The sequence below is a fragment of the Urocitellus parryii genome, chromosome X (assembly GCF_045843805.1).
Source record: "Urocitellus parryii isolate mUroPar1 chromosome X, mUroPar1.hap1, whole genome shotgun sequence".
NCBI classification, from domain to species: domain Eukaryota; kingdom Metazoa; phylum Chordata; class Mammalia; order Rodentia; family Sciuridae; genus Urocitellus; species Urocitellus parryii.
Window position 1 is genome coordinate 92,422,492 of NC_135547.1, and position 27,718 is coordinate 92,450,209.

Consider the following 27,718-nt stretch of genomic DNA (forward strand, 5'->3'; position numbering starts at 1 on the left):
CTGATGGCTAAGGTGAAGCGGTCTCTGACGCAACTAACTCCTATAGGCTGCGGCGGAGGGAAGGGAAGCCCGGCGGTACAGTCCCCGACCTTCGCCTTGGCCCCTGAGAAATTGCACTGGGAAAGATAGGGTGGGAAAGCGCGGCCTCCGTGGCCGAAGCGATCAGCCTTCCAAGATGGCAGCTCCCATAGAGGCAATCCCAAGGGGACAGCCATGTTCCTTGCCTGACAGTCACTGAAGAAAATTGGAAAGCCCGCCTCTCCTCCGACACTCACGCACACTCACGCACCGATGCCGTGTAAGTGCGCCGGGTGTAATTGTGGGCCACTGGACCAGTGGCTGCTTCGAAGCTGACAGTGAGCATGTGCAGAACAAGTCCAGAAACTCAAGGGTCCCTCAAAACAGTTTCAAGCCTTAAGAGTGCAGGAGGTTAACAGGCAGATTAAAGGCCAGTTAAACATCGAGATGAGATTATTACAAGGGTGTGATGACCGGATTTCCTATCAATGATGGTACTCTGTAGGGTGAGTGATGGGGCTTCTCTAAGGCCACTTATGGGGAGGTGCAGAGAGTGAGTGACTGGGATTTGTGGGATGAGTGATGGGAACCCTGGAGTGAGTGATGCAGGAGTCTCTGGTAAATTATGGGAGACCTGTGAGTGATGCGGAGTCCATGAGTTGAGTGATAGAGATCATTGGGGTGTAGAATTGGGTTGATTGAGTGGGTGGCTAAGGTTTCTGTGGGATAAGGGAATGTTTATTTGGACCTATTTAATGGGGGCCTATGGAATTAGGTCCTCAGCTTCCAGGGGTCAATGAGAGATCTTTATGTCTGAGTTGAGATTGTTTCAAAAACCTACTTTGACTTTGATTGCCCTTTTGTATCTTTGGTTTCTTAGTCATTAATTTTTGCCCTTGTCTTCATTATTTTGGGGATTTTGTTCTAATTGCATGTTTACTCATTACTGTTCAATCATTTTATAATTATAAACATCACGTATATGAACTCTCTACTAATAGTGCTCTCTACTACTGAGCTACGTTTATTTTTCTCTAAGAACACTTCAGCTACATGTGCAAGTTTTGCTATGTAGCATTTCCACCATAGTTTACTTCTAGTGTTTTCTAATTTGTTTTGATTTCTTCTTTGACCCCTGTTATTTAGATATGAGATTTTGATTTCCCAAAACTGTCATTTTGTCATTGGTTTCTAAATTGTAGTCAGAGACTGTCATTTGAGTGACTTTTAGGTGCAGGGATCAGTGTTTTTAAGTTCAAAACATACCACCAAATAATTTTCCAAAACTTTTGTAAAATTGAAATTCCCACCAGAAACATATGAAAGGGCTTATTTCAAGATCAGCTCTCACACTGAACATTGTTGCTTTTTTATTTTCCCAATTCTGAGAAGCAAACACAAAGGTATCTAGTTTACTTTGATATGCATTTTCCTGACAACTATTGCTTAAATATACTGAAATATGTTTAATTTTTTTCCTATCTTTTGTTTTTATTTCCTTCAAGTGATTTGTCTTTCTTATTAATTTGTGTTGTATTTACCTTCTGCCATTTATGATAGGTATATTTCTTTATCTCTTTATCTTGATTTTTGAAAGTTGTCCTCAGGTATAATCAGAAAAATGTTAAACTTGATCTGATTAGATGTATCTTTTTTCTTTTCAGGTTCTGAGTTTCTTGTCTTGCATAATAGTTCTCATTTCATGCTTAAATAAATATATGGCCTAAAGTTATTAAAATTTTTATTGTTTTAACTTTTAGAATTAAACTTTATTCTAACTGAAATTTATTCTAGTATGTGGCAGGAAGTGAGATCAGTTTGTATTTTTAATTTGGATAACCAGTTTGCCAGCACCAATCATTATACTCTTTTCTAACCCAGTTAAATGTTACTTCTGTCACACAAATTCCTAAATATATATTGCTTTCTTTTTTACTTTTTTTTTTAATGGTACTGGGATTGAACGCAGGGGTGCTGTCTACTACTGAGCTACATCCCCAGGCCTTTTTATTTTATTTTGAGGCAAGGTTTCACTAAATTTCCCAGGCTGGCCTCTAATTTATGATCCTCCTGCCTCAGCCTCCCGAGTCACTGGAATTACAGGCATACACCAACCTGCCTGGCTATATTGTTTTATTTCTGAACTCTAATTTGTTCTTCTGAAATATGTATTTATTCCCTTTTAAAGATTATATTGACTTTGGAAATAGTTTTGATGTCAAATAATGCTAGTTTTCTTCACTGTTCTTTTTTTTAAGATTTTTTTATCTTTGTTTTATTTACTTATTTATCTATTTGTTTACTTATTTATATGTGGTGCTAAGGGTCAAACCTGGTGCCTCACACATGCTAGGCAAGCGCTCTACCACTGTGCTACAACCCCAGCCCCTTCACTGTTCTTTTTTTGTTGTTTTGTTTTTTGTTGTTGTTGCTGGTTCTGAGGTTTTGAACCTAGGGGTTTTTATCACTGAGCTACATCTCCAGCCCTTTTTATTTTTGATTTTGAAATAGGGTCTTAGTAAATTGCTTAGGGCCTTACTAAATTGCTGAGGCTGGCCTTGAACTTGCAATCCTCCTGCATCAGCCTCTCAAATCACTGGAGTTATAGGTTTACACCACCACACCTGGCTTTTGTTGTTTTCTTTAATATTCTTGAGCAATTATTCTTTTGTAAGAATGTTAAAACTATTTAATCTAGTTTCAAAAATAGTAATTGAAACTATAATATTTTATAGTTTTTTAAAAGGGTTAGCACCTTTTTTTTACTGAGTCAATCATTTTTTTATTTATTTGTTTTTTATTAGAGCATATCATGATTATCCATAGTAATTTGGTTCATTTTGACAAAATTACACATGCAAGGAATTTGATTTCAAGCCCCACCCCCCTTTTCCTCCCCTCCTCCCTTCCCCTATTCTTCCTCTACTCTATTAAACTTCCTTTTTTCTACATATACATAAAGTTTAAATTCCCTTTGGTATCTTTATATACGAATATAACATGATATATTGTCAAATTCATTCCATTTATCTTTCCCTTTCCCTTCTTTCCCCCCTTACTCTCACTTTCCTTCTACTCTACTATTTTAACCTATAGCTTTATGGTATATGATCCCCTCCCCAACCACCTTATTTCCATTATTTTTCTCTAGCTTCCAAATATGAGAGAAAACATTTGACCCTCAATTATCTGAGTCTGACTTATTTCATTTACCATGGTGTTCCTCAGTTCCATCCATTTACCAGCAAATGCCATTATTTCATTCTTTTTTTGTGGTAAAACTCCATTGTGTATATATACCACATTTTCTTAATCATTTCATCTGTTGATGGGCATCTGGATTTATTCCATAATTTGGCTATTGAGAATTTCCTAGCACGTTTTAAAAAATGTTTCTTCTAAGATATTTTACCTTTGTATTTGTCATCATTGTGAATAGCGTATTTTTTCCATAAAGTCTGTTGACTTTTGTAATTTTCTTATCCAATCCAATTATCAAATTCTTATATGAGCTGTAGTTGCTTTTTATACTGTCTTAATTTTCCTAGATAGCATCTCACATCAACTTAAAAATGATACTCTTCCTTTCAAATATCTATTCTGATCACCTTATCTTCTATTGCATTAGCTATAGCTTTCAGAACAATGATGAGTAAAACTTGATAGAGGGTATTGCTATCTTATTGCTAACTTGAGCATTTAAAAATATTTTTAGTTGTATATGTACAAAATGTTTTATTTATTTATTCTTATGTGAAGCTGAGGATCAAACTCAATGCCTCACATGTGCTAGGCAATCGCTCTACCACTGAGCCACAACCCCAGTTCAGTTGAACATTTTTATTTGGGAGTAAAGGGTGTTTGTTTATTCATTCATTCATTTAACAAACATTTATAGAGTACTTACCTCATGCCACATACCAAGTTTGAAACCCTGCATGACCTCTTACTGGCTAAATGATGTTTTTCCCCAAACAACCTTACTGATATCATTCACCTATCATAAAATTTACCCATTTAAAGCTGCAGTTTAGTGGGTTTTAGTATTTTCACCTTCAGACCAGCCATAGACAACCACTAATTTACTTCCTGTCTATAAGTTTTGTACATTTTAGACACTGTATAATAATGCAATAATAAAATATGTGGTCTTTTATGACTGTCTTCTTTCACTTAGCATATTGTTTTCAAGGTTCATCCATGTTATAGGATGTATCAGTACTTTATTCATTTTATTTATTTTTATTATGGTAAGAACACTTAAACTGAAATCTACCTTTTTGTAAAATTTTAAGTGCCCCATACAATACTGTTAACTATAGGGACAATGTTGTATAGCAGGTTTTTAGAACTTATTCATCTTGTATAACTGAAACTTTATTTCCATTGCTATTATTTGGATATGGTGTGAATGTGTCCCCCAAGGTTTATGTGCCTGGAAGCTTGGTCCTCAGTGTGGTAGTATTGAGATAGTAGAACCTTTAGAAGGTGGGGCCTAGTGAATGATAGTTAGGTCACTGGTAGGGTACTACCCTCAGAAAGAGTTAATATAGTTCTTGAGGGACCTCAGTTCCCATAAGAACAAGTTGATATAAAAGATCAAGCCTGGCCCCTGAATCCCTCTGGCTTCCTGTCTCAACATGTGAACTCTTCTGCATGGACTCACACAATTGTGATGCCATCTGTCATGAGGCCCTCACTAGAAGCCATACTGATGGTGCTACCTGATCTTGGAATTTCAGCCTCCAAAACTGTGAGCTGAATAAAACGTTTTTGTTTATATGTTCTCCAGCCTTGGGTATTTTGTTATCACAACAGAAAATGGACTAAGATACCTATTGTACCACAACTCCCTATTTTGTCCTCCTCTCAGTCCTTGATGACCACCATTCTACTGTTTTCATCAGTTTGACTATTTTAGAATTACAGTCTCCCTCAGTATCTAGAGGGATTGATTCTAGGACCTCCTGCAGATACCAACATCCTGAGATGCCTAAGTCCCTTATTGTTTTATTCAGCTTTTTTACTGCTGTGACTAAAGGACCCAGCCAGAACAATTGTACAGGAGAAAAGGTTTATTTAAGGGCTCACAGTTTCAGAGGTCTTGGCTCACAGAAAGCCAGCTCCATTCCTTGGGGCTCAAGGTAAGACAGAATATCATGGAAGAAGAGTGTGGCAAAGGGAAGCAGCTCACGAGGTGATCAGAAAACAGAGAGAGGGATTCCATTCTCCAGATACAAAATATATACCCCATAGTTACGCCCCTAATGAAACACTAGCCAGCCACACCCTACCTACCTCCAGTTACCACTCAGTTAATCCCATCAGGAATTAGTTCACTGATTGTGTTAAAACTGTCACAACCCAATCATTTCTCCTCCAAACCTTCTTGCATTGTCTCACACGTGAGCTTTTGGGAGACACCTCACATCCAAACCAAAACACTTATATAAATTGCATAGTGTTTGCATATAATGTTCACAGTCCTCCTGTATACTTTAAATCATCTCTAGATTATTTATAATACCTAATACAATGTAAATGCTATTTAAGAAGTTGTTATACTATATTGTTTAAAAAATGATGACAAGAAAAGAATCTTTGTACATGTTCAGAATTATTTCTACTTTTTACCTATTATAAATAATGCTGCTCTGAGCATTTGTTTACAAGTATTTGTATAGACTTTTGTTTTGGATGGATACCCAGAAATGAACTTTTTGGTGTAGGGGAATGAGACAGAATTTTACCTCTTATCTTCTAGGATTTCTTTTTGCCTATTCTTGAGAATTAAAATGACATAAGACAAGCAGGGGGAACACATACAGATCTACTAAATGTAAGTTTTACAATGCATAGGAACTATCATGAAGAAATGATGATCTGTGTGAATGTAAAAAATATTTAACAGGGAATCTCACTATTCTAATGTACCATAATATAATTATAATGTACCAATTAAAAACTGAAGACAGGGGCTGGGGATGTGACTTAGTGATGGAATACTTACCTAGCATGCAGAGACCTTGGGGTCAACCCCCAGCACTGAAAATAAAATACTCAAACAAGTAGTTAGTGTTAATCACTTATATACTCTGTTGGACAAAGAATAAATTGTGAAAAAGCAATGAAATTATGTGGGGAATCTTTTTTTTAAAGAGAATTATAATATTTTATTTTTTAGTTTTGTTTTTTTTTTTCCGGCGGACACAACATCTTTGTATGTGGTGCTGGGGATCGAACCCAGGCCGTACACATGCCAGGAGAGCACGCTACCACTTGAGCCACATCTCCAGCCCCAAATGTGGGGAATCTTAAAACAATTATTTTAATAAACTCTACAGATTCTCTGTTTTTTTTTTGTTTTTTTTTGTTTTTTTTGGTACTGAGGATTGAACTCAGGGGCACTCAACCACTGAGCCATTTCTCCAGCCCTATTTTATATTTTATTTAGAGACAGGGTCTCACTGAGTTTCTTAGTGCCTTGCTTTTGCTGAGGCTGGCTTTGAATTCTCCATCTTCCTGCCTCAGCCTCCCCAAGCCACTGGGATTACAGAGTTGTGCCACTCTGTGCGTCTCAAATTCTTGTCTTTGTTGTTAACAATATTGCTTTCCTTGGGGTAGATTCCCAGTTTTTACATGAAAATTTTATCCCATACTTTTTTTTTTTAGTTGTCAATGACCTCTATTTTATTTATTTATATGTGGTGCTGAGGTTCGAACCCAGTGCCTCACACATGCTAGGCAAGTGTTCTACCACTGAGCCACAACCCCAGCCCTTATCTCCTACATTTTAAGAAACAGAATGAAGGTCAGAATAATCTTGCACCTGCTATTTTTCAAGTGCCTTTAACTCAAAATAATCAATATGGCAGAAAGAGTATACGTGTGTGTGTGTGTGTGTGGTGTGTGTGTGTGTGTGTATGTGTGTGTATGTGTGTGTGTGCTGAACCTCTGAACCTGAGGTCTTGAGCATGCAAGGCCAGAGTGGTATATTTTCAAGTCTTTCACTAAATCACATGGTGCCTCTATGTTTAGAAGAGCTGCCAAACTATTTCCAAAATAGCTGTTCCAGTTTATATCCTATCAGCAATATATGATTATTCCAATTTGTTGCATCCTTGTCAAAACATATTATTATCTTTTTTTATTCTTGTCATTCTACTAGATGTGAAATGATGTCTCCTTGTGATTCTGATTTACATTTCCCTAATGACTACTGATGCTGAGCATCTTTTCCTATACCTAGGGTCATTTGTTTATTATCTTTTTAAAAATTTATTTTGTAGTTTCAGGTGGACACAATATCTTTATTTTATTTTTATGAGTGTTGAGGATCGAACCCAGCGCCCCGCACATGCCAGGTGAGCGCGCTACCGCTTGACCCACATCCCCAGCCCCTGTTTATTATCTTAAGAGAAATTTCTGTTCAAATAATTTGTTTTAAAATTTAGTTATTTGTATTATTGAGTTGTAAGTGTTCTTTAATATATTCTTTTTTTTTTAAAGAAAGAGTGAGAGAGGAGAGAGAGAGAGAGAGAGAGAATTTTTTTTTTAATATTTATTTTTTAGTTCTCGGCGGACACAACATCTTTGTATGTGGTGCTGAGGATCGAACCCGGGCCGCACGCATGCCAGGCGAGCGCGCTACCGCTTGAGCCACATCCCCAGCCCTAATATATTCTTGATACAAGTCCCTTATGCAATTTGTATTTTTTGTGCCATCCTTTGCGTGTCATATAACCTTTTTTGTGATGATCCTGGGGATGGAAGCCAGGGCCTCATACATGCTAGTCATGTTCTTTACCACTGAGCTACATCCCCAGTCCTTTTGATTTTTTGTTTTGAGACAGGGTCTTGCTAAATTCCTTAAACTTATGATCCTCTTGCCTCAGCCTGTACAGTAGTGGGATTATAGGTGTATACTACCATACCCAGCTCTTTTCACTGTCTTTTTTATTTTTTAGTTGTAGTTAGACATAATACCTTTATTTTATTTATTTATTTTTATGTGTTGCTGAGGATTGAACCCAGAGCTTCGCATGTGCTAGACGAATGCTCTACTGCTGAGCCACAACCTCAGCCCCCTTTTAACGTTCTTGATGGTGTCTTTGTGTTTTATGTTTGTATTTTAATTTGTATTTTTCTTAAGAATGTCTTCTTAATTGTGTCAGAAACCTTTTAGATATTAATACTCTTATGGTTTTATCTCTTTAATTGATCATTGTATGATTTATATTGATATGCAATATGAATCTATCCTTTACTTTTTAAAATTTTTAAATTTATTTTTAGGTGTAGATGGACACAACACAATGCCTTTATTTTTATGTGGTGCTGAGGATCGAACCCGGGTCCTGCCCGTGCTAGGCGAGCGCTCTACCGCTGAGCCACAATCCCAGCCCCAAATCTATCCTTTTTTTCTTGGAATAATTGTTTGGTAAAGGACAATTTTTATAGTGAGTCATAATTGGATTTGAGTTAGTAATATTTTATTTAAAATTTTTGCTATCATGAGACAATTATTCATTGTCTTCTTGTTTTGTGCCATATTTAACAATTGTTGGTATTAAGGTTAAGCCAGTTTTTTAAAGGAAATTGGAAATTTTTATCTTTGTGTTAAAATGGCATAGACATGGCCCTGTGAGGTGGCACATGCCTGTAATCCCAGGGGCTCTGGAGGCTGAGGCAGGAGAATCAGGTGTTCAAAGTCAGCCTTAGCAATTTATTGAGGCTCTAAGCAACTTAATGAGACTGTCTCCAGATAAAATTTTAAAAGAGGCTAGGGATGTGGATCAGTAGTTGAGTGCCTCTGAGTTCAACCCCTGGAACCTCCCCTCCAAAAATGGCATAGATACTATATTCTTTAAAGTTCAGTTATAAACACACTTAGAACTATTTTTTAAATATAAATTTTAACTATTTTTCTCTAATTACTGATCTTTGTAAATTTTTACTTTGGGAGAAATAATAAAGGTAATATATGTTTTCTAGGAATTTTATATTTTCATGGCACTATGCATAATGCTTCATTAATTTATTTTGATCACTTTCCCACCTATGGCAGTTGATCTTTTTTCATTCATAAAATTGAATGAATTTAGGTATGCACAAGTGCATGCGTGTATGTGTATATATCTTTTTAAAAAATATTTATTCTTAAGTTTTAGGTGGACACAATATCTTTATTTTACATTTATGTGGTGCTGAGGATCGAACCCAGTGCCTTGTGCATGCTAGGCAAGCACTCTACCACTGAGTCACAACCCCAGCCCCTCTTTCTCTTTCTCTTTATCACACTTCCCATGAACATTTTGTTGTCTTTTTCTAATTTCTTAGGTTTAATCGTTTATTTACACCTTTGACTTTTATTTTTAAATATAAAAAACATTCCAAACTATCATATCCTTTAAATATAGCTTTAGCTGTGTCTCAGAATTTGGTTTGAGTTCTGTAATTTTACTATAAAATTTCATCTTCAATCCTAATGTGTTTATGGTTTCCTTCTCCTCCTCCTCCTCCTCACCATCTTCTTCCTCCTCCTCCTCTTCTTCTTCTTCCTCCCTTCCCCCTACCTTCTCTCTCTCTCTCTTTCTTTCTCTTTCCAATGCTGGGGGTTAAACTCAGACCTCATGCATACTAGTCAAGCACTTTACCTCTGATCTATATTCCCATCCCCATTTCTTAATTGAAATCTGGATTTGGTAGTTTGGTTATCTTTTTATTGTATGTTTCTGATTTTCTAGAGTTATAGTCAATGCAGTCTGCCAAAATTCTAATTTTTAAAAGTTATCAAGATTTTTTCTTTGAGTTCAAGTCACCCTTTTTCTAGGGATGGGGTCCAGGGATTGAACTCAGGGGCACTCAGCTACTGACTCATATTCCCAGCCCTATTTTTTGTATTTTATTTACAGACAGGGTCTCACTGAGTTGCTTAGCACCTCAACTTTGCTGAGGCTGGCTTTGAACTCCCAATCCTACTGCCTCAGCCTCCTGAGCCACCAGGATTACAGAAGTGCACCACTGCACCGTTTGTCACCCGTTTTAAAAATGCTTATAAGCTATGCCATGAGTCTGAGAAGACTGTGCAATTGTCCCGTGATATCCATGAGGAATTGGTTCCAGGACCCACTGTAGATACCAAAATTTGTCGATGCTGTGTCCCTTATATAAAATATATAATGGCCTAGTGTTTGTGTATAGTGAATACACATCTCCAGTATACTTTCAATCATCTTTAGATGACTTTTAATACCTGATAAAATGTAAGTGCTATGTAAATAGTTGTTATACTGTATTATACATGTTCAATACAGACAGAACCACAGTTGGCATAGCTATATAATACGTATCAACAACAAGGTAGCATTTTCTTTCTTCTTACACTTAAGATTGCTTTTGTAATCCACGTAACTCTCCACTTCATTCATGTGGTTTCAGTACAGTGCTTAGCATGCAGCAAATTCAAGTTTTACTTTATGGAATAAAAAAATACTTTAAATCCACATTTGGTTGTATCTAGAATGCAGAGCCCACAGATATAGAGGAATGACTATATATTCATTAGGCACAATAAATTTATGTGTATTAAATCTAGCCTTATTGATTATATTTTTTCAAATCCACTTTGGTTTTTCTTTTGTCTACCTGTTACATCATACTACAGAAAAATACAATAAATTTTTCCAGCATAATTATGACTTTCTTAAACTTTTTTGTTGTTGCAGTACTCAGGATTGAACCTTGGACCTTGTGCATGCTAGGCAAGCATCAAAGTTTTTACTTTGAAATAATTGTTAGATTCATAGGAAGTTTCAACATAGTACAAAGACATCCTGTGAAACCTTTATCCGGTTATCCCCAGTGGTTGCATTTTACAATGTCATAATATAAAAATTTAGAATTTGACATTATTACAAGGTATGTGCATAGTTCTATGTAATTTTGTCATGTGTGTAAATTTCTTAAATTACCCCCCAATCAAGATATAGGACTATCACTCTTTTAGAGTCTTTACCCCCACTATCATTCATTCAGCCACTCGACCAGCAGGCTAGCTTCATAATAGAGGTTCGAAACATAGAAATTAACTAGTGAGTTCAAATTAAAGAGACATGACTCTCAATTTACCTTTTATGCCCAGCTCAGAGGCGGCTCCTCCCAGCTCCTGCCTCTAGCCACCTGACGCGGTAGGGAGGTTTACACAAGAGGCCAGCAAGAGAGAGAGAAACATGCCAGGGAGTGAGCTTTTATTGGGGAACAAAAATTTCAGGGGAAAATTCCATCCAATGAAGATCCAGGGGGGCAGCATTCCAAGGTCAGGGTGAGTGATTGGTTTTCAGGTCAGTGGTCAGGCACACCCCCACACAGACAAACCCTCGAACCTGGGACAGGGTGGGGAAGGCTCTGACACAGTGTGTCTAAGCACCTCACAACCAGCCAGGGAGGTAACTCAAATCACGTGCAAGAATGGCTTCCCACATTTCATAACTCCTGCCAACCAGTCATTTGCTCTTGCTTGCTCTCTTTCTCCTTCTCTCTCTCCCTACCCCCCCCCCATCTTTCTTTTTTGGTACCAGGGATTGAACTCAGGGTGCTTAACCACTAAGCCATGTCCCCAGCCCTTTTTATTTTTTATTTTGAGACAGAGTCTCACTGAGTTGCTTAGGGCCTTGCTAAGTTGCTGAGACTGGCTTTGAACGTGTGATCCTCCTGCCTCAGTCTCTGGAGCTGCTGGGATTACAGATGTGCACCATCATGCGTGACTGTTTATATTCTGTGTTTAAAATTTTGTCATTTTGAAAATGTTATATAAATGAAACCATACAGTATATGGCCTTTTTAAAACATTTATTTATTTATTTTAGTTGTAGTTGGCACAATAACTTTATTTATTTATTTATTTATTTTCATGTGGTGCTGAGGATCAAATCCAGGGCCTTGCACCTGCTAGACAAGCACTCTACTATTGAGCCACAACCCCAGCCCAGTATATGACCTTTTGATCATTGTTTTTTCCCCACCTAGCAGAATGTCCTCAAAAACCATCCATATTTTATCCAATAACAATAGTTCATTTTTTAAATTGCTGAGTAGTGTTTCATTTTACAGATATCCTATAGTTTGTTTAACCATCACCTATTGAGGCTCATTATAGTTGTTTCCAGTTTGGTGCTGTTATAAATTATGCTGATACAGATGATCTTGTATATGTATACAAGAGATTTCATTTATCTGGGTGAATGCCCAGACAATTGCTGGGTCATGTCATAAGTATTTTTCTTAAAGAAACTGCCAAATAATTTCCAGAGTGGCTGTACCACTTTTCATTCCTCCTGGCAATGTATGAGAGGTCCAGTTTCTTTGCATTCTCTCCAGCATTTGGTAAATACCAGCAGTCAGAGAAAAGAAAATGAAATTTTCCAATTTAAAATGTACCAGTTCTAAATGTGTTTATAGCCTAACTTTCTTTCTTCCTTCCTTTCTTTATTGTGGTACTAGAGATTGAATTCAGGGTTATTCTAACATTGAGTTACATCCCTAGCCCTTTTTATTTATTTATTTGTTATTTTGAGACCAGATCTCCCTAAATTGCCAAGACTAGCCTTGAAATTGAGATCATCATGCCTCAGCTTCCTGAGTCACTGGGATTATAGTCTTGTGCCACCTCCACCCTGGTTATTATTTTTTATTTTATTATTTTGTGGTACTGGAGATTAAATGCAGGGCCTCATGCATGCTCTACCTCTGATTTTCAACTTTACATAAGATAATGTTGCTGGGAGTGGGAGCACACACCTCTAATTTCAGCAACTTGGGAGGCTGAGGCAGTAGGATCACAAGTTTGAGGCCAGCCCCAGTAATTTAGTGAGGCCCTAAGCAACTTAGTGAGACTTTGTCTCAAAACAAAAAGTTAAAAAGGCTGGGGATGTGGCTTGGTGGAAAAGTGCCCCTGGGCATAACCCCTAGTACCAAAAACAAATAAACCCTTCTTGTAATGTAACTACATATAAGAAAGTGTACATATTTTTCATACTTATCTGATTTTATTGTTTTTTGGTTTCGGAGTTTAAGAATGGACCCCCACATATGTGATCACCAGTAGACACTAAAGAGCAGTGAGGAAAAGATGATCTTCATGGAAGAAATGAATCTTGACTCTAACACACAACACATCAAAATCCTTCCCAGATGGACAGTAGGTTGAAATGTGGAAGCTAAGACAATACAATTTTTTGAAGAAAACACACACTTTATGAACCTAAGGTAGGCAAAGATTTCCAATGAAGAAATGAGTACCAAATATAAAAGAAAGAATGATAAATAATATTTCTGCCCAATACTTTGTTTCACATCTTTGACATTTTGTTTTAGATGTATGTTATTAATACATATTAATTGTACATATTAATGAGGTTCAGTGTGATATTTCCATACATGCATACAATGCCAATTGATCATATCCAACCACCCTTCTTCCATGGTCCCCCCACACATTTTCCAATCCCTAGTAATCATTCTTTTACTTTCAGATCAACTCTTTTTGGTTTCAACAAATGAGAGAGAACTTGGGGTACTTGACTTATTTCACTTAATATAATGTCCTTTAGATCCATCCATTTTGGTGCAAATGAAAATATTTCATTCCTCTATGGCTAAATAATACTCCATTGTATATATATACTACATTTTCTTTATGCATTCATCTTTTGATCAGCACTCTGTCTGATTCCATATTTTAACTATTGTGAATAGTCACAGTAAACATAGATGTGCATTTCTTTGATATGCTGATTTCATTTCCTTTGGATGTATACCCAAGAGTGGGAGAGTTGTATCATATGATAGTTCTATATTTAGTTTTTTGAGGAACCTCCATATCGTTCTCCATAGTGGCTATACTAATTTACATTCCACTCACAGTGTATAATACTTCCTTTTTCTCTGTATTCTCCCCAGAATTTGTTATTTTTTTTAATAAAGACCATTCTAACTGGAGTCGAGACAGTATCTCATTGTAATTTTGATTTGTATTTCCCCAATGGCTAATGATATTGCTCATCTTTTCATATATTTATTGGCCATTTGTATTTCTTCTTTTAAGCAGTGTTGATTCAGATTATTTGCCCATTTTAAGTGGGTTATTTTGTTGTGGGGAAGGTCATTCAGAAAACACTAAGTCCCAGTTTTGTCCAAATTGAAGAGTCTTTATTTAGCCGGCCAGCTAGTGACTATTCCCCACAGGACGCATAACTGTCTCTGCAAGGAACATCCCTGAGCTTGAGCATTTTAGGATATTTAAAAGCAAAAACCACGTCTGGATTGACATAGCTGCAAGCCAGCAGGTACAGAAGCTGAACTGGGCAGTTAGCGAGACAATGCAATGGGTGTATTGGTATTTCCCATGGGACTTTCCAGGTTGACATAGCAGTAAGCAAGCAGAAGGGAAGTGGTTCAAAATGACCCTAGTTGAGTACAAGTTAGAGAATGATTACTAACTCTAGACGATCAATCTGACAAGGCACATTGCCCAAGAAAAATGGAAAGCAAAGAGAACAATTTTACATTGTATAAGAATTGCCATTTTTTGTTGCCAAGTATGTTATGCTAAGTATCTATTAATGGGTACAGAGGTGGGGCTTTCCCATGGGGGAAGTATTTCTTACATGATATGGAGTCTCAGGGTGAAATGGAATCTGTTTGGTCATTGCCCATATAGCCTGGCCCATAACAACTTATTTTTTATTGTTAAGGTTTTTAGTTCTTTATATATTCTGGATATTAGCCCACTGTCAGATGAATAACTAGTAAATATTTTCTCCCAGTCTGTAGGTTGTCTCTTCACTCTACTGATTGTTTGCTGTGCAGAATCTTCATTTTGATGTCATCCTATTTGTCAGTTTTTGGGGTGCTATACAGAAAATCATTGCCTGTATCAATGTCTTGAAGTATTTCCCATGTTTTCTTCTAGTAGTTTCAGAGTTTTTAAGATTCCAGTTTCATAGTATTTATTTTTATAGCAGAATTCACCTCATTCAATTTAGTTGAATTCTAATATTATTGATTTTATGCCTCCCAAATATTTACTATTCATTGTACTTGGTTGATATTTCTTCTTTCCCTTTTCCTGCTTTTTTGGTTACTCAGGTTTTTCTTAATCCAACTTCTGATTCCCATTATTTCAGAATTTTGATACTTTGGAATTTTGATTACTTTTGTCAATTTCTGCTAGTAGTTACCTTCACCTTCATTAATAAATGATTGCCATTGGGTACAGTGGCACACGCCTGTAATCCCAGCAGCTCAGGAGGCTGAGGCAGGAGGATCGTGAGTTCAAAGCCAGCCTCAGCAAAAGTGAGGCCCTAAGCAAGTCAGTGAGACCCTGTCTTTAAATAAAATACAAAATAGGGCTGGAGATGTGGCTCAGTTGTTGAATGCCCCTGAGTTCAATGCCCAGTACCAAAAATAAAAAAAAAAATAAAAAGGTTGTCTATATTTTGTACATCACTAGATCTGTATTATATCATAGCAATACCTACCCATGGAGATGCATAACTTGCCTTCTCCTCTACATTTGCATATTTTATCATATAAATTTAAGGATGTACAACATGATGTTTTTACATATATATAAAATTTGAACATTTATATATATAAATGATTACTATGGGTAGGCAATTTTGCAAACCTATCACCTTCCATAGTTATCCATGTGTATGTGTGCGTGTGTGGTAAGAGCACCTAAAATCTACTTGTTTGATAAATTTTCAATATACAGTATACTAGTATTAACTGTAGTCCTCCTGTATATTAAATCTCTAGGACTTATTTATTAAATGTCACTATTAATTTGTACCCTTTGACCTACATCTCCCCATTTTCTTCTCCTTCATGTCCTCAGTCTCTACACAGCAAAGGAAACAATGAAAAGGCAGCCTACGGATTGGGAAAATATTTTTGAACCATATATCCAATAAAGTGTTAATATACAGAATATATAGGGAATTCACAAAACTCAGTAGCAAAAAAACAAATAACCTGGGGGGGGGTGGTGGCTGGGGTTGTGGCTCAGCAGTAGAGTGCTTGCCTAACACATGTGAGATGCTGGGTTCGATCCTCAGCACCACATAAAAATAAATAAAATACAGGTATTGTGTCCAACTACAACTAAAAAAATACTTTTAAAAAACCCACCTCATTTAAAACCGTGCAAAGAAGACAAAAAAGGCCAATGGGGGTGAGGTTCTGTGTAGAGAGAAGACAGTAGATGCAGGCCTGTAGGGCTAAAGTGGAGGGAGGGCCAGCACGTGAGCCTGGGATCCCTCATTCAATCAGAAAGCTGGGGTGTGGTCTGGGGGCGGCCCGCTACAGGAATTACAAACACCTGGTTCTGCACAGAACAGCAACCTGGTCCAGAGTGAGCAAGGTGTCAACCCAGGGACTGCTTTATGCTAGACTTAAAATCTTCAGTCTTTCATTTAGTCAAGATGAGTGATAAACTAGACGTGTCTGAAGTAGAGAGGTTTGACAAATCAAAACGGAAGAAAACTATACCGAAGGAAAAATATTCTCCCTTCAAAGAAACTATCCAACAGAAAAAAAGAGAAAGAGTGTGTTCAAACATCATAAATAGAGATCTTCTCCCAAGAGCAAATTTCAACATTGCCAGAGAATTTTGATTTTAGGCTTGGGCTTTTTTAAACCTGTGTGTTTGCAGAAATTTTAGGCACCATATGACTTCTTACCTGTACTTCCTGGCTTAGAGGTTAACAGTAGTCATGTTCCATTAAATTTATTTCTAAACTTCCCATGGATACATAAATAAATTAAAGATGACAGACTGTCAGTAATCTCACTATTAATGACCTTTGTGTGTGTAGTCCTTTCATCCCCTACAGGGCAAGCCAATTTTAACTTAGAATAGGTGCCTCCATTGCTTCTTTTTTAAAAGATGGGGTTTTTTTCAGTTGTCAGTGGACCTTTATTTATTTATTTATATATGGTGCTGAGAATCAAACCCAGTGCCTCACATATGCAAGGCAAGCACAATACCACTGAGCTACAACCCCAGCCCCCTCCATTGCTTGTTGTTTTTTTTTTTTTTTGAGAGGGGGGGCATACTGGTAATTGAACTCAAGGGAACTCGACAACAGAACCACATCCCCAGCCCTAATTTGTATTTTTATGTAGAGACAGGGTGTCTCACTGAGTTGCTTAATGCCTAGCTTTTGCTGAAGCTGGCTTTGAACTCGTGATCCTCCTGCCTCAGCCTCCTGAGCCACTGAGATTACAGGCATGCACCACCATGCCTGGCCATTGCTTCTTAATGTTCATGAAGTTTCATGTCTTTGTAGCTTCTCATGGTTTATTTTCATTTCTAATGTAAAATAAAATAATGAATATTGCCGCAGTCTGGCTGGGCACAATTCAGGAGCCACTTATCAAAAGAAACAAACTTTATTTTTAAAACTACAAACGCCAAACAAAACAGCTCCTCAGGAAAACCCTCAGAGCCCAACTGCCACCACCGGCTTCCAGAAGCCTCTCCCACACACCAACAACCACCTCCCACAATCCTCTTGCTCTTGAGGCCGATTGGCTAGGTCGCGTGGGCGGAGCCAAAGAAGTCCCCCAATGAGCAGTTCCGTAGTCTGAAGGGCAGGGAAACAGCCCAATGAACATGACTGCAGAGGAGCCAATCAGCTAGATGTTGCTGGGGCCACTGTGAGCCAATCATCAGCTGGCAGCTTGAAGGGCAGGGAAACAGCCCAATGAACATCACCGCAGAGGAGCCAATCAGCTAGATGTTGCTGGGGCCACTGTGAGCCAATCATCAGCCGGCAGCTGGGAGTTTGCTGGCAGCTGGAAGTTTTCTGGGGCCCCTTTGGCTGTGGCTCTCAACATCTCCCCCTCTCTGTTTAAACAACAAGCATGTGGCTTAGGGACCGTGCCTGCCTTAGGTTGTCCAATACTACATATGGTCCTTACCCGTCTTCGGATGAGCTGACCTCAGGGCGTCAGCCTCCTGTCTTAGGTTGGAACCATTGTAATTGGATCTTACCCGTCATTGACTACCGGTCCAGTATACAGCCACACCTGTGGAGAGGTACCAGCGGGGGGGTGAGGTTCTTTGCCTCACCTCTGTTGGCCCCCAAATAGCTGAACGATCATGACAAGCAGAAGAGAGGAAGATATACCAAGCCAATTGACAGCTCTTGTTGGAAAAATTGTACCACCGATGACATCATCAGCAAAAATACTCCAACACTACCACAAGTCGCTGCACCAACAGATAGTTCACAATGCATACAAGTGAGTTCACAATGCATACATGTGACACATAGTTTAGGCAAGTTCTGTAAGCGGTTCAGTGATGGCTATTGCAGAGATTGTAGATTAGTTTTATCTTTGTCTTCACCGGCACAGGGATGAAGATAGGAATTCTGGCAATAATGGCTAAAGAAAAAATTATATAACATTCTAGAAGGTACTAAAAGAAAACAATTTTCTTAACAATTTACATTGTCTTCACTGGCACTGGGATGAAGATAGAAATTCTGGCAATAATAGCTAAAGAAAACATTGTGTAACATTCCAGAAGGCACTAAAAGAAAACAATTTTCTTAACAATTTACATTATCTTCACTGGCACTGGGATGAAGATAGGAATTTTGGCAATAATGGTTAATATTAATAATTGTGTAACATTCTAGAAGGCACTAAAAGAAAACAATTTTCTTAACAATTTACATTATTTTGAAAAGAATTATTAAATATAATAAAAAGAATAGGTGAAAGTAAACAAACAGATCTGTTAACCTTCTTAACAGTTATTTACCCAATTTAAATTAAACCATTTAAATCACGTGAATAAAAAAAAAAATTTGGATCCAGCACCAAGGTTGGAGACTTTCGCTCTCTGATAGAAAGGTGTTATTAGCAGTCTCCTGTTGTAACTTTTCCCCTGATGGCTTTTTCTGCTCTAAACTTCCTTCCTCTGTCTCACTAGCTTGAAAGACCTTCTCTTGTACTTGAATCTTTTCCTCATTCTGACTAACTTGAGAGACCTCTTTTACTTGAATCAATATGTCTTCTCCTTCCTCTACCTTTGTCTGATCTGAAGGCTTTGGACTAAGCAAACCAGATACGTTCGCCCACAATGTCAATGTGCCAACTGGCAGAGTCCCTGGGTTGTTGTTTTCTATTCTTTTTAAATCTTCACCATGATGGTTCCATTGTGATATATCTAACAACTCCTCCTTAAAAAGCCATGGGCTATATTTTTGTATTGTATCAACGTATGCCCTGAGTATTCTTGATTTTACTGAGATGCCTCCTTCGTCTAACAATTTACTTAACACTCTTTCGGTTTGTTTTTTACTAATTGCTGATCCCGTATTTCTACTATAATACAACCCAGCAAGATAACACCAAACCAAACCGAGACAGAATCCAATAAAAATGGAACAACAAAATTTCATTATAGCCTTTCTATCCTCCTGACATGTGCATCCGTCCTTTCTCCCTATCTGTTCCTCAGACGCAAATAGTTTTTCCTCAAATGTGAGCGGTTTTTCTTCCGTCTCACTCATCTCCAGGGACTGAAATGTCCATCCGACCTTTCTCCCTATCTGTTCCTCAAACGCAAATAGTTTTTCCTCAAATGTGAGCGGTTTTTCTGAACATGACTGCAGAGGAGCCAATCAGCTAGATGTTGCTGGGGCCACTGTGAGCCAATCATCAGCCGGCAGCTGGGAGTTTGCTGGCAGCTGGAAGTTTTCTGGGGCCCCTTTGGCTGTGGCTCTCAACAGAATATCACTGTTTTTTTATAAAAGTCAATAGGTATATGCAAAAGTACTCAACATCACTCATCAACATCAACATTTATCAAGAAAATACAAATCAAAACTACAATGAAGCTAGGCATGGTGGTGCATATCTATAATCCCAGTGGCTCAGGAGGCTGAGGAAGGAGGATTGCAATTCCAAGCCAGCCTCAGCAACTTATTAAGACTCTAAGCAACTCAGTGAGACCCTGTCTCTAAATAAAAAATAAAAATGACTCAGGATATGGCTCCATGATTAAGGTCCCTAAGTTCAATCCCCAATACCCCCCCCAAAAAAAAATCCCAAACCTACAATGAGCTATCACTTCGTGATAGGGCTATTATAAAAAAGACAAGAGATAAGTGCAGTGAATATATATATGGAGAAAAGGGAACACTTGTACATGTTAGTGGGAATGTAATTTGGCACAGCCATTATGGAAAACAGTGTGGAGGTACCTCAATAAATTAAAAATAACACTACTATATGACCAACCAATCTTTCTTTTGGATATACATACAAAAGAAATGACTCAGTCATTTGAAGAGATACTTGCATTTCCATGTTTTTTTTTTTTTGTAGCACTCTTCACAATAGCCAAAACCTTAATTCAACCTAGTGTCCATCAACAGATGAATGGATAAAATTGTGCAGTGTGCATATAAAATGCACACATAAAATGAAATAATATCATTCAGCCTTAAAAAAGAAAGATATTGCCATTTACAATAGCATGGATGAACTTCCACATTAATCCTGAACATTATGTTCCTCCAGTATATTATGCTAAATTTAATATCCCAGGGTATTTTAAAATTTCCACTCAGGGCCTGGGGTTGTGGCTCAGCTGTAGAGCGCTTGTCTAGCATGTGCAAGGCTCTGGGTTCGATTCTCAACACCACATAAAAAATAAATACTTGTCCAACTACAACTAAAAAGTATTTTTAAAAATTAAATAAAATTTCCACTCAGTAACAGCAATAGTTTTATTTGTTCTAAATGCTCAATTACAAAAACTCTGCTCCACCAAACAAGCTGGGTGACTTTTAAGCATAGTCAAGTTGAAAGGCCTACCAATGAGGGTCCAGGAAGCCTGCATGAGCCTTTCTAGAGTTTGATAACAAGGTGCTATGGAAAGAGGGCTCTGAGGATTTTGTTGCTTCTCTAGTTGAACTGGTGGGTAACCTCAACTTATTCTCCTTGCCTCAGGATTTTAAGAGGATTGAGAGGTTGTGTGAAGAGTTAATTGTAAGCAATGGCTCCAAACTTTGGCTGCATATTACCATGTGATCACATGGGTATTTTTAAAAGTTGCCTTGGCAATGCTCCAGACCAATATCAAAAGCCCTTTAGGGGCTGGTATTGTGGCTCAGCGGTAGAGCACTTGCCTAGCATGTGTGAGTCATTGAGTTCCATCCTCAGCACCACATAAAAATAAATAAATAAAATAAAGTTTAAACAAATAAAGCCCTCAAGCCAGGCTTGGTGGTACTTACCTGTATTCCCAGCTACCTGGGAGACTGAGGCAGGAGGCTTGCTTAAGCCCAGGAGTTCAGTAGTAGAGTATTTGCTGAGCATGCTGGCTTCAATCCTCAGCACTGCAAAAATAAATAAATACTCTATGACATCATCTTTATTCAGATATAAGTATATGTCATTTGCAAGTCATTTTCCAAAACTACTTTCCTTCTATTTTGAAGATTCTGTTACTATTCTGTTTAAAATTAGACTATTCTCTTGAGCATTCTGAATTAGGAAAAATAAGCATATTATATAGTAAATGCTTTTATGTCTAAAATTGTGTTTCTTATGCTCTGACAGAAGAATGATATCTAGCCAGAGTGAGTTTCAAATTCTTGGATCTCAGCTCTCAATAATCTGTAGATGTTTTTTTCTAAATGACTTCTAGTGTTGCCAATACAAAGTCGAGTGGCTCTGTAATCCCCTTTTGTTGCAAATAACATGTTGTTTCTGCCTGAAAGTGTTTTAAGATTTATCATTTAAATTCAACACCAATCCAAATTTGGAGTTGATTGTTTGGGTTCTTCTGGGAGTCAAAGATTGGGGGATTTCTGTGGGGGAGGATCAGTGAGTTAGGATCCAACAGAATTTGATGATCCAGGGCCTATATCTGCCATTCATATGGGGGTAGCAAGTGACAACTGGGGAGAATCCTAGAAGGGAACAATTGGAGACATATAAGGTTAAATGGTTGGGACCTCTGTAGAAATTCTTGAGATTTAATAAGAATTAGAGATCTAAGTATCTAAAGTCATTGATTCAGTCCATGAATTTATTGATTAGGGCACTAAGGTGGTGAGTGATCAATTTCAAGCCTGGGATCATTAAGGTATTACAAGTCTTTGGGAGTCGTTTTGGGGTGGACCAATATGAGTCATGGATTGGGGCCTGTGCACATTGGTTATTGAAGGACTGTGTGAGTTGGTATGTGATGGACAGGAAGATCTACTGAGGCTTTTATGAAGATCATTGATTATATATGTGGGCTATGAATTATAGGGTCCTACTGGAGGCCAGGTTTGTCCCCAAGAAGCTCAATTGACTCTTAGAGCAAATCAATGTTAATTTTGAATTGAGAATGTATTGCCTATGTTGGTGTTCACTTCAGGAGCCTGTGGATACCAGTTGATCACACCATTCATGACAGTTTTTGTCAGACAGTTTGGGCTGATGTTTTAGGAACCTATGTAGACCTGCTCTTTTTCAGAGCCCAGATGGGAATGGTGAGGCAGGAATGTAAGTTTAAGCTTTCATCTTTGACAAAAGACAGTGGGCTCTATAAGTTGCCCAAAATGTATACTGAATTATAATAGAATCTCAGTTTATGCACTCATGACATGGTCACCTCTCAGCCAGAGCACTTTGAAGGCAACTGGAAACAGAAATAATGGTTATTGTGACTGTACCACATATAGATTACCACATGGCTCAATAGTTTAAAAACAGCACTTTGGAGTCAGATGCTGTGGCACACACCTGTAATCCCAGTGACTCTAGAGGCTGAAGCAGGAGGATCACAAGTTCAAGGCCAGCTTCAGCAACTTATTGAAACCCTGTCCTGAAATAAAATGTGCTGAGGAACTAGCTCAGAATAAAGTACCCCTGGTTTCAGTCCCCAAGACTACCAAAAGAAAAGGTACTTTGGAACCAGGCATACCTGGGTTTGAATCCCTCTCCTCCCCTTCAACCTGGGTGATTTGAGGGGAGGATTTCTTTACTTATATGAATAGCTCCATCAGATGGCAAATGGGAATGATAATAAAAGTAATGCCTATCTATTAAGATGAGTGTGAAATTAGGTAGTTAATAAAACATGACTTGTACTGTATAATAATAGCAATATTTAACAATAACTGAATGTATTCCAGGGGCTGGGTAGGTAAGAGTGCTTCAAAGATATAATTTAATTTAACACCCTATAAGATAGTATTTTCATCTTTTTTTAAGACAAGCAAACTCAGCTTAGAATGATTTCCTCAAATTCTAGCTAGAATGTAGAAAAGCTGGAAGTCCAACACTCATTCATGTTTCTTTTGGGGGGGGGTACCAGGGATTGAACTCAGGGGCACCCGACCACTGAGCCACATCCCAGCCCTATTTTATTTAGAGGCAGGGTCTCATTGAATTGCTTAGTGCCTTGCTTTTGCTGAGGCTGGCTTTGAACTCACAATCCTCCTACCTCAGCCTCCCGAAATGCTGGGATTACAGGAATGTGCCACTCCACCGGGCACCCATTCATCTTACACCAAATTTTGTGAATCTTTCCCACATCCCACATTATCATTTGGTGGGTGTTGGCTCTGCTGAACTTTTCTCTTCTGAAAGATCCAGCATAGTGAGCTGCCCCTTGGTGCCTATAGGAAGCATTCATGAGTGACCAGGGAGTGGCTAACCATGTGCACACTGTCTTTGCAGCTTTCTTGAAGCCTCTGCAGAGTCCCTGGACCAGAACGGTTAGTGGGGACTGCAGGATCTTCCTTCTAACCAGGCTCGACTGTGCCGCCAGACCTGGGTGAGCCCACAGATGCCAGCCCAGCTTCAAGCCCCTGGGAAGGGTCAAGTCATCAACAGGAGAGCCTAAGGGCCCAGGCCCAGCATGAACATGCCAGCCAATGGAGATTCTCTCCAGTCGTCCCTGGCCCTGGCTGCAGAGAAACATGGCGGCTCACTTGAGGTGAGGAGGGAAAGGACCCCATGGGTAGGAATTCATTCAGTGAGAAAATACCCTGACCTTTCCCCAGGGCCTCAGGGAAGGGGCAGGTGAGTCATAGGAAGTCACAGATTTAATACTTGCTGACCCATAGACAGATCTAGATCCTCCTGCTGAGAGTAAGCACCACATGTCTGAAGACACTACATCCAGAGCCCTATGGGTTTCAGTGGAAAAGGCCATGTGGCTGATGGAGAAGAGGATATGGAAGACCCGCCCCATAGCCTAGGGGAGAGGGTCAGGAAACTCTTGCAGGCTATCTGAGGCTGAGATCTGGGTGGGAGCAGCCACCAGCCATGGCCAAGGAAATACAACCCCAAACCCAGTACAGCCCTTTTCTCTACATTGGTTCTTTACAGGTACTTAGCTAATCCCCACCTGAGCCCTCAGTTCCCCTGGCTTCTGAGGAACTGCTGACTTCTCTATCCAGATTTAGATGCAGAAAAATCTTTTTTCTTGAAACTGAGACTAGCAGGGTAATAAGGCTACCACAGTCTTTAGAGACCTTCCAGCTCTTCCTTCTTTTTTCAGATATAAGTAAAATGGCTTGAGGAGGTTTAAGATTAATGCAGGCTTCTCAAGTTGGCAGTGACAACACTGGCCTGTAGCCAGGTTCCCTGAATGTATACCCCCACCACCACCCACCCCCCGCAGAGAACTGCAGCAGAGACCAAGTTTCCCACTTTCACACTTACCTATGAATGTCACTTAGGGAAAGGGATTGCTGCCACAGGGACTCAGGGTTATATGGTCATGGGGATAATATTAAACTTTAAAAAATTATTTTGGTTTATGTTATATCATTATTTTTAAATAGTTTTATCTTTTAGTTATAGGTGGACACAGTATCTTTATTTCATTTTTATGTGGTGCTGAGGATCGAACCCAGTGCCCCATGTGTGCTAGGTGAGCGCTCTACCACTGAGCCATAACCCCAGCCCCTCATTTCATTATTTTATAATAAAATTGTAGAAAATACAGGTTAACAAATAGAATAGAAAATTACTTGTAATTCCAGCATCACCCAAAGTTAACCATCATTAACACTGAACTATATATTTTCTTTTTGTTTTTTCTTTTGCATGAGCATGTATGCATGTGTGTGGGTATATGTGTGGAGCCATAAATATGTATGTGTGCCAAACACACACACACACACACACACACACACACACACTGCCAAGATTTAAAATGGAATCATACTATTTTAGTTATCTTTCTTCTTTTGTGCTGGGGATTGAACCCAGGGCCTTGTGCATGCTAGGCAAGTACTCTACCACTGAGCTACACCCCCAGACCCATGACTACCTCCTTTTTAACTCAGCAGTTTAAAGTTTCTAGGCAGTAATTTTTTTCTTCATACATATGTGATGTCCACAATTTAACCAGTCTACCATTTAAAAAAATATTTTTAGTTGTAGATGGACACAATACCTTTATTTTATTTATTTATTTTTTATGTGGTGCTGAGGATTGAACCCAGTGCCTTACGCGTATTAGGCAAGCCCTCCACCACTGAGCCACAACTCCAGCCTCCAGTCTACCATTTTTTAATTTTAATTCTTAATTGACAAATAATAATTGTATATATTTTGATATATATATGCATATGCACATTAAGGAATGATTAATCAAACTGATTAACATCTGTCAACCTCACATACTAGCCTTTTTTTGTTTTAATTTCAGTTTGCCCTCTCAGCAATTTTGAAATATGGCAGTCCCTTCTTATTTTTTCCAGTGATAGGAATTGAATCCAGTGTTGTTTATCACTTAATTGTGTCCCCAGCCCTTTTAAAAATTTTAATTTGAGACACGGTCTCACTAAGTTTCTTGGCCTTGAGTTTACAATCCTCCTGCCTCAGCCTCCCAAGTTGCTGGGATTACAGGGTTATGCCACTATGCCTGCCTCATCTTATTCTTGAGAGATTTGTTCCAAGACCCCCAATGGATACATGAAGGTACTATCTGAGGTACTATTGAGTACCAAACACTATATATATATATATATATATATATATATATATATATATATATATAGCCACACACCACATAATGACATTTCATTCTACAATTGACCACAAACACAGTAGTGATCTCACAAGATTATATTGCCTAGTGGTATTCTAACCATCTTAGTTTTGTTAAATACACTAATATTTTCACAGTGGCAAATTGCCTAATGATATATTTGTCAGAATCTGTCCCCATCATTAAGCAACACATGACTGTACTGTTTTTCTCCATACATACCTATGATAAAATTTAACCTATAAATTAGAAACAGTAAGAAACTAATAACAAAAACTAATGTAAAACAACAATTATAACAATATGCTTGTAATAAAAGTAAGTGACTGGGCTCACTCTCTCAAAATATGGAATTTTCCATTTAATTTTTTTTTGGTACTGGGGATTGAGCCCAGGGGCTGTTAACCACTGAGCCACATCCCCAGCCCTTTTTATTTTTTATTTTGAGACAGGGTCTCACTAAGTTACTTAGGGCCTTGCTAAGTTGCTGATGCTGGTCTCAAATTTACAATCTTCCTGCCTCAGCCTCCTGAGTCACTGGGATTATAGGCATGCACTCCACATCTGGTCATTTAATGTTTTGGGACCATAGTTGACTGTGGGTAACTAAAACCATGACAAGCAAAATGGTGGACAATGGGCGACTACTATATGCATTGTGTTATTAACTATAGTCACCATGCTATGCAGTAGATCTCAAAAATTTATTCCTTCTATCTAACAAAAACTTTGTATGCTTTAACTGACATTCCCCTTCCTCTTCACAATCAGTTCCACTAGTAATATGTATTTAGGGAAGTTTAGGTTTTCTAATGTAATTAAAACTGCTATGGTGAAATTTCTGCATTTGGATATTTTTGCTGCAAGTCACTGAAATTATATTTTTGAGTAAAATATATAGAAGCATTAGTTGGTAAGTGTATGAATATTGATAGTAGTATACTTCCATTTTTTCTAAGCTCTGCTCATTCTTATAATCACTGACAAACTGGGTGGAACTATGACAATGTGGTCCTCCTGAATCCTGCAGATGGCCTCTTGTCCAGCCAATCTGTAGGGATGTCTAGATGAATGGTTCTGAGATCTGCAAGGCACATTCTCCATTCATTTCCTTTCTTTCTCAACCACAGATCTCTGGCCCTACTTGAGAAGAGATGGAAATGACCAGGTCTCTGGTGAATGCTACTTGTTCACTTATTCATTAAGTTCTTTTTTTTTTCATTAGATGTAAGGGAGCAGGATGTAGGTGGAAATACCAAGGAACCAATGAAAATGTCCCCAGGGTTGGGGAGCAACCAGATGGACTAAGAAACAGCTGAAACTGGAGGTCAAGGAGAAGAGCCAGGAAGAAAAAGAGAGCTGAGGGGATAGCATATAGGGGATAGGCAGGCTGAGAAGGAAGAAGGAACAGCTGGAGGGAGCATGGGACATTTCTGGAGATAGAGCCTATGGTTCCAGGTAACAAATGGAGGCATAGTGGGACAGACAAACACAGTGAGACAGACTACAAAATAGTCTTTGAGACAGGAGAACTAGTCATGGAGCAGGGAAGAACATGAGTTTTAAGAGCAATCAGAAGCCTTTTCTCAAAAATAAAAAGAACTGGGATGT

The 27,718-nt window shown here is 38.3% G+C and overlaps 1 protein-coding gene and 1 pseudogene across 2 annotated transcripts in view; both read left to right on the forward strand.

Annotated features, from left to right (window-relative positions):
• The window catches only part of Znf41 (zinc finger protein 41), a 51,689-nt gene that overhangs the window by 288 nt on the left and 23,683 nt on the right, over window positions 1-27,718 (forward strand). Inside the window, exons 1-2 of one of the 2 annotated variants that reach the window (XM_026413753.2) lie at window positions 385-524; window positions 23,782-24,040. In XM_026413753.2, coding sequence (XP_026269538.1) covers window positions 23,963-24,040 — 78 coding nt within the window. In that variant the 5' untranslated portion in view covers window positions 385-524; window positions 23,782-23,962. Of the gene's footprint in view, window positions 1-384; window positions 525-23,781; window positions 24,041-27,718 lie in introns of those variants that run through there. The other variant, XM_026413754.2, reaches the window with a different exon arrangement.
• Window positions 16,506-16,647, forward strand: LOC113200348 (thymosin beta-15A pseudogene; annotated as a pseudogene).